At 40.9% G+C, this 8,141-nt stretch overlaps 1 protein-coding gene across 1 annotated transcript; it reads left to right on the forward strand.

The window, feature by feature from the left end:
• Positions 1-257: 257 nt before the first annotated feature.
• Positions 258-8,141, forward strand: LOC115263716 (homeobox protein bagpipe). The gene is made up of 3 exons (XM_062848006.1): positions 258-1,599; positions 7,109-7,533; positions 7,592-8,141. Exons 1-3 carry the CDS (start codon positions 1,092-1,094, stop codon positions 7,943-7,945), a joined length of 1,287 nt encoding a protein of 428 aa, XP_062703990.1. The 5' UTR covers positions 258-1,091; the 3' UTR covers positions 7,946-8,141.

An 8,141-nucleotide genomic window follows, 5' to 3' on the forward strand; every position in this document is an offset into this window, starting at 1 on the left:
GACGGCTGACAACAACGTGAGCCGTGAAATTCGGAGGCGCATCATCAGCGGAAGTCGGGCCTACTACGGGCTCCAGAAGAAACTGCGGTCGAAAAAGATTCACCCACGCACCAAATGCACCATGTACAAAACGCTAATAAGATCGGCGATCCTCTACGGGCACGAGACATGGACCATGCTCGAGGAGGACCTACAAGCACTCGGAGTTTCCGAGCGACGCGTGCAAAGGACGTTCTTCGGCGGTGTGCAGGAGAACGGTGTGTGGCGGAGAAGGATGAATCACGAGCTCACTGCACTTTACGGCGAACCCAGCATCCAGAAGGTGGCCAACGCCGGAAGGATACGGTGGACAGGGCAAGTTGCAAGAATGCCGAACAACAACCCTGCAAAGCTTGTGTTTGCAACTGATTTGGTTGGCACAAGAAGGCGTGAAGCGCAGAGAGCACGATGGGTGGACTAAGTGGAGCGTGACCTGGCGAGCGTTGGGCGCGACCGAGGATGGAGAGCGGCAGCCGCAAACCGAGTATTGTGGCGTACGATTGTTGATTATGTCTTGTCTTAAATGTGATGTTGAACAAATAAATGTATGTATGGAAGTGCTCTAAGAACACTAAGTTGAAGAGAGGCAGGCCAAGGGTCGATGCGAGCGTCGAGTCATAAAGAAGAAGAAGTTATGGCATAAGCCAGACGAACTCCATCCACATAGTGGAATGACAAAACAAACGATACCAACCAGTCTAACGAACACGTGCTCATCGATTGTACTGCGAGCGCAACGCATGTATACCCTGCTTCTATCCACTACAACGACGACACGGTGGCGATGCGATAGAAGCAGTGAGTGTGGTGAATTAGCTAGCTGGGTCTGGTTTGTTTTTCTCGATTCTCAACCAGCCAGCAAAGTACGGTGGAAAATGCGAACGGAAAATCCATCATTTCCACTTGGAAGCTCATGAAGTGCGGTCGTGTCAGATTAGTAGTTCGCGAGTTTGCCCTCCAATTCTATTAGTCGAACGTGGATGATCCAAAACCTGGCGCGGGTGCCTCGGTAATCAGTTGTTGGAAAACCGTTCCGGTGATTGGACGTGAAAATGAGTTTGACTACGTCGACGGTGAAATCGATCGCTTCGACTCCGTTTTCGATCAACGACATTTTGACACGGTCACGCGGCGGAGACAGTGAACGTCGCAGTTCGGTCGAATCGTCCGGTAACGAAGAAGAACTTGGTGACTTAGCAAGGATGAAGTACTATAAAAGTGGAAGCACAAGTAGAACCAGTCCTCGGCAAATTGACCACGCGGAGTTTTATGGGAAACTTAACATGGCTGCTTATTACCATAACAACAATAACGGTGGTTTTAATTTGGCAAGTTTACATCCCTCGCTGAGGCGAGGTTCATTGGATTGCTACATGGTTCCGGCGGAACGTATCGAGCACAATTTGGCGACACGGTGTCAAATTGATTCTGGTGACTGTGAAGGGGAACGGCTTGAGAAGAGACTTGTTGGTGCGGCAAGTGAACCTGATTGTTACCGGATAAAAGCTGGCAGGAACGAGAGCCCTTTGGATATGCGACGGTCGGCCGAAAATGATTCAGGTTACCATAGCGATGGGGAATAAACAATTAGCGTAATGGTTGGAAGTAACTATTTGAATACGTAGACGTTATGATGCTTTTAAGTCGCTTGAAAGGTATAGTGGCGAAATGAGCAATTTATCGTCATTTCCGTTCACGTGACGAAATGACTATAATTATTGGATAATGGATTGTGATATCAGGGAATTCATACTCATCACTCCTGTTTTGTAAAGGATGATACTGATAGTTAGATTCCCTCCCTAGCAACTTGTTTATTATACTAATGCAAAGCAGTATCAGTCCAAAATATTTTTCGGAACACTCAACCAAACAAGCCTTCAGAAATAGAATGATTTTATCTTGGAGAATCACAGTGGTTTCTATATTAATTGCATTAGGTAGTTGAATACCTTTACGATTTCGTTTTGTTTTAAGAATTATTACTGACGAAAGTCGATTATGTAATGGAATATTTGATTGACGGCTACGAAAACTTGAATGGTTAGTAATAATTACGTTTTATGCATTTAAGATTGTGTAGTCGTATAGCTAATGAATTAAAGTTATTGATCGAAAACGGCAATACACATTTTAGGAAAATTTAAATCATGAAACCCGCAATCACAAAACGAGTAGTTATATTCTTTTGAAAATAGCGAGAATCATTCCGGTGCATATACGATTTCAATTTTGTGATTTTTGATGATTCCAAATAGAGTCGTTGAAATTCATTTAGTAATTGATCTGCTATTTAAGAGATTCAAAAGGGCTGTTTGCAGATCAGAAGGAATTTCTCGGCCTATCTTGATGCATGGGAAATTCCTTGCCTGAATCGGGCAAGAAATTCTCTTTCTTCGATCGCTCTACGCAGTTGCTAAGAAACGACGGTCATGAGATTTCTTGAGCGACTCCTTTCAAATACGAAACTGGGCTTAAGATGATGAGCTATAAAATTTTACATATTGAACAAGGCATAATATATATATAAGTTTAAATTCATTTTTAAAACTTATCGGAATTACTTTCTGTACAGTTTTCTTTTGTCCCGCAGTAGCGATTGATTATTTTAGAGTTGGACATCAGGGTTTCTACTGAGCTGCCTTGGCTGCTGCTTTTGCTGGGGGTGGTGAATATTAAAACTAATTCAGTAATGAAAATGTTCAATGTAAATAGCTAAAATGAAGAAAAATCTGTAATACAAATGAGTTGAAAATTAATGGAATTCAATAAAAAATAACATTTATTCGCTGTATTAAATTTAATGTTGACGATGGAAGGTGATGCATACAAAAACGTTTATCGGATGGCACTTTATCTGATGAAGCTAATCAAAATATGATTCCCCTTTCTTTGCTTAAATCCGCCACCCAAAGCACGCACCCAGTCGACAATTGAGGAAGCCGTTGGCTATTGGATCGAATTATCTCGGGACATAAGTAGTTTTGATGGTCACTCCTGTCACATGCATCAGAAAAAAAATACAATAAAGTACTTAATAAAGGTAATAAACAAATATGTTTTAACAACACTAGCAACAGTTTAAACAAGAGGACCCTCAGAAGACACTCCTCCATAGACAAGATTGATTCAAAGCCCAGGGATAAGAATTCCCCCAGGAATCCTCCGTGAATTCCTCCTAGAGATCCTCAAAAAATGCTTCATGATTCACCCGGAATTCCCTCAGAAGTAATTCGAAATTTTTTTTCCAGGAGTTTCTCGGTAATTCCTCTAGGATTTCTTTCAAAATTCACTCCTGGAATATTTTTCTGGGAAATCCTGGAGGAATTTTCGGAGAACTCCTAAAGAAATTCTCGATGAACTCCAAGACGAATTTATGAAGAACTTCTGAAGGCATTCTATAACAAGTTCTGGAAAAAATCTTGAGAAACTACAGGAGAAATTCCACTTCTGGAGGAGATTAACTAGGAACTTCTGGAGGTATTCCCAAAGAACTACTGGCAGAATTCTCGAAGAACTTCTTATGGATTTACCGAGGAACTCTTGTAGCAATTCCTCGAGGATTTACAGGAAGAATTTCTCGAGGAATTCCTAGAAGATTTCCCGAGCAGCTCCAGGAAGAATTCTCAAGGAACTCGAGAAAACTTGAAACTGGAGGAAATTTTCAAGGAACTACTGTAGGTATTTGAGGAACCACAAGAAGAATTCTCCAAGAATCCTTAGGGATTTCCCAAGAAACTCTCGAGGATTTACTATACAAGAATTCCTAGTCCTAGAGGATTTCTCGAGAAACCTCTGGAGGAATATCCGAACAGCTCCTGGAGATTTTTCGAGGAAATCTTTGGTGAATTACCGATGTTACCAGCATTTACACAATGAAGAGAAAGCTAGTCCCAAGCATTATCTGTTGGTTCTTTGTGTAAATGCAGCTGTCCTTGCAATAACAGAGGAGCAACCGCGGGCGGTCAATCATGCTCATGCTCATGCTCATGCTCAAATCTTTGGTGAATTACCGAGGACTTCCTGGAGGAATTCCCTATAAACTCCTGGAGGAATTCCCGAAGAACTTTTGGAGGAATTTCCGAGGAACTTCAGAAGAAATTCCCAAGCAATTTCTGGAGAATTTCCCGAGAAACTTCTGCAGCATTTCAGTATTTTGCTCTCTCTCATTCTCTTGAAATTCTTCAGGAACGTCAAACACAATGTTGTGCAGCGGACCTGGTGCGATGGCTAAAGCACGTGACTATCACACCAAGGGACTGGGATCGAGGCCCACTCCCGATAAATTCTCAAAATGTGAGTTCTTCCTTCAGAAAGGAAGTAAAGCGTGATGGACTAGCCTAGGGCTAAAAGTCTCTTTAATAAAAGTAAAAACGCAATGTTCAAAAAAAAACCTAAGAGTTACAGCCCAGAATACTTTTTCTGCATACAAGAAACAAACACGCTGAAGCTAAATAAATCGGAAGGTCCCGAGTATCTCTTCAAAATCTCCAGAAGACCCCTTGAAACGCCTCTTCTTAAAACTCTCTTGAAAGCCCCCTGAAACGTCCTTAATCCTCGAGCGATCGCTTTTTGTACTAAGCATTGGCGTGGTGTTGTGTTGACGGCGGTAGCCAACCACGCGAATTACGGAAGGTAAAACTCCTTTGAAATTCCGCATGATTTCACTTTCTTACAAATTACTAGTCACTCATGCTCTTTATATGTACTCCTTGGAACCGTGAAATCATGTAGATAAAAAAAAACTGATTCTGTTTAGGATCAGGAAAAGTTATATTTGTGGAAAATATTTAATGGGAACGATTTTTAGCCGATTTATACAAAAAAATGTTCGCAAAATTATTGAAATTTTCACAAGATCTGCAGGAACCCTCCACAAGGTTCTTCTTCAATTCTCACAAGGAATTCACAATATGTGTAGCACTCAACTATATATTTCTGAACAAATTTGGTGAATTTGGTGCGAAAATCTTCCAAAGAATCCGCTTCCTAGAGATCTTCTAACAATATTTCAACTGGTGTTCTTTGGAGGGGGGTTAACTGGGTTAGCAAATCGATGTAGTTAGGACACAGAGAACAGACGTCCAAGTCCAGTTCCAAAACTGTGTAAGAAATTTAACGGTCATTTGAAATGACAACACAAGTGTCAACATAGTGATGGCGCTGCTATTGCAAAGTTCCCACTCGGCTGCCGAAGGTGAATATAAAACTCATTCAAATATGCTAGTGTTCTAAACGCTAAACATATTTTACTTCTTACACAGCAAATGTGTTCTAGCTTGGGTGTCTTTTCTCTGTGGTTAGGACTGTACTGGAAGGACATTCTGAAGGAGTCAGACAAATGACTTCTTGACGATTTTCAGAAGGAACTTCTGTAGGATGCCAGACATAACTCCCAGAAGTTTTCTATAAGGAACCCCAGGGGGCCCCTAGAAGAAGCTTCTGGAAAATTTGTAGAAGAAACTCCTGAAGGATTCCAAAAAGCAACTACTGGACGATTTTTCGGATAGTTCCTTGAAAGATTGACAGAAATAACTCTGGGAGGAAACGCAATCAAAGTTCCAGCGCACATACAACAAAACGAACTCCAGCAGTAATCCTACAAAGAAATCGTAAAGGAATTTTAAAATAAATTCCTGAAAGATTTCCTGGAAAAACACAAGAAGAAACTATGTAAAGTATCCCAGAAAGAACTTCTGATGAAATCCAATAAAAACGTTTAAAGAAATTCTAGGAAACCCCAGAAGGAACTCTTGGAGGAATATAAGAAAGAATCTCTGAAAGGATTTAAGAAACTAGTCTTAAAAGAATTCCCGTAAGAAAATTCTGAAGAATTGGAGGAACTCCTATGGGAATTTCGGAAAAAGAATCTTGGTGAATAATCAAAGCAATTTTACGATAAATTTGTCTTGGTAAAAACACAGAAATATTTTCTGAATGAATTCCAATTCCAGGTGGAAATCGCCGACGAAACTCCAGAAGCAAATTTACAAAGGACATCTAGGTTATTCCGACAGTGAACTCCTGAGCAAGTTTCCTAAAAAAAAATCATCGAATTCTAAGAGATAATCAAGCGGAATAGTACGATATAGCCCAGAGAAATCTCAGAAGAAGCATTGTGTGAAAACCTAAGTTCTGGAGAAATTCCAAGTGATTGCATATCCTTGAAAAATCGTTGAGATTTTCTTAAAGTATTAAGAATATAAGTTTCTGTGATATCAAAATCACTCTGGCATTCAACAAAAACAGACAGGTATATTAATTCAAGTTTCTCAACATGCCGAAAATTTGATAACAAATGTGGAATCACTATAATGTGGTGAAAACTTCTTGTCGGCGGCAGTTCAAAACTGTAATGTGAACTATGTAGGTAACAATAATTTCAGTTCATATTGAAATGTTGCAAAATACTTTGTCAAAGAAAATTATTATAATTATTATACACAAAAACGGAACATACCTGTATGTCTGTTATGTAAAACCAAAACTAAAATAACAAAAATTTGTTCCAAATTACGATAGAAACCTTTGTTTTTTTATGAAAACTGTAAAAAATTGCCCAAATTATCTTCGGAAAATCCCGGCAGAAACAAACAAGAATATTCCCGCAAATCTTATTTAAACTCCGTTAAGGGTTAAAAAATCAAATTCAAGAATTTTCGAAAAAAATGTTCAGCAGGTACTTTTAGCTTCCTATTTCAGAGTTATGGAGAACCATCAGATTTCTCCAGGATATATTGAAAAGGAAAAATCCCCTTGTTCTGAATATAAGGGATTGTCACAAATACGTAACGCTTTCGGGAGACAGCGAAGCTCTTCCATCTGTGCTACCTTTATACAAAATGTCTATATTTTCTAAATTGAAGTTTTTATGAGGCAGAGAAAAGGGATCCAAGAACAAAACAATGTGCGTTATGTAATGAACATAATGAACAAACCCTATCGTACTCTGTATCACTGAAAAGAAGATTCTGAACCCTGTATACAACATGTTACATATAAAAAAATGAGCCTTTAGGTATTGGTTCTTTTGTAGTAATGTAGATATTTTTCACTTCATATCTCTTAGATTGCGACACACCTTCCCCTTACGGCAACCTATCGCTGCACAGCGGCTCCCTCCCCGGAGACGACACTCCCACGGCAGCACGGAAAAAGCGCTCGCGAGCGGCCTTCAGTCACTCACAGGTGTTCGAGTTGGAACGCCGCTTCGCACAACAACGCTACCTATCCGGACCGGAACGATCCGAGCTGGCAAAAAGCTTAAGACTCACCGAGACTCAGGTCAAAATCTGGTTTCAAAATCGTCGCTACAAAACCAAACGGAAACAAATCCAACAGCACGAGGCAGCTATATTGAGTGCCACCAAACGGGTTCCGGTTCAGGTCCTTGTTCGCGAGGATGGCTCATACGGTCCGGCGGCTGTGCTAGCTGGCCAACCACACTACGCCTCCGGATTGGATCCAGCTCTTTTGAACGTGTATCGACATCAGGTGAGAACATTCTAATTAGATCATAAGAAAATGTAAAATATAAACTGATCCTCCACAGATACAAATGGCCTACGGCATGCCAGTACCCCCGATGCCGTTCTCCTACTTCTATCCGTCCAAGATTCCAGGCACGATCCCTGTGATGGCAGCTGCGGCAGCCGTAGCCTCGAAACAGCCTCTTAATTTTTCCACCCGTTCGCCTCCGTCTGATGACCAGGACCGGCACTCTCCGTCGACGGCATCTTCAATGGCAGCAAGAGATTCGGCGAAAAACGACGGCGACGATCCATGCTTCTTCGATCGGGAACGGAAATCCGAAGATCACCATAGGCGAGAAAGATGCGCCAGCCGGGATTGCGCAATGCTCTCCGCTGAGGAGACTGACGAAAATGAAAACGTTGAAATTGATTGATTTGAAGCGGGAGCGGGTCATCGTGATTGGCCATCACAGTGAACAGGAGTAGGAATACAATCATTGATGATTTCCTATTCTTCGCATATGTGTACTATGTTAGATCAAATGTTGTAAATACATCGTGTTTTTAAAATACCAAAGAAGATAAGATTCCTAGATGTATGAATATAAAATGCAATAAATCACTTTTCAA

This window comes from Aedes albopictus, chromosome 1, assembly GCF_035046485.1.
Source record: "Aedes albopictus strain Foshan chromosome 1, AalbF5, whole genome shotgun sequence".
NCBI classification, from domain to species: Eukaryota; Metazoa; Arthropoda; class Insecta; order Diptera; family Culicidae; genus Aedes; species Aedes albopictus.

Excerpts from the sequence above, each read along its gene's own strand:
- LOC115263716 (XM_062848006.1), top strand. The coding sequence starts at position 1,092 with ATGAGTTTGACTACGTCGACGGTGAAATCGATCGCTTCGACTCCGTTT. Across the intron at positions 1,600-7,108 it reads GTCGGCCGAAAATGATTCAG|ATTGCGACACACCTTCCCCT; the intron begins GTTACCATAGCG and ends CATATCTCTTAG. Across the intron at positions 7,534-7,591 it reads TGAACGTGTATCGACATCAG|ATACAAATGGCCTACGGCAT; the intron begins GTGAGAACATTC and ends GATCCTCCACAG.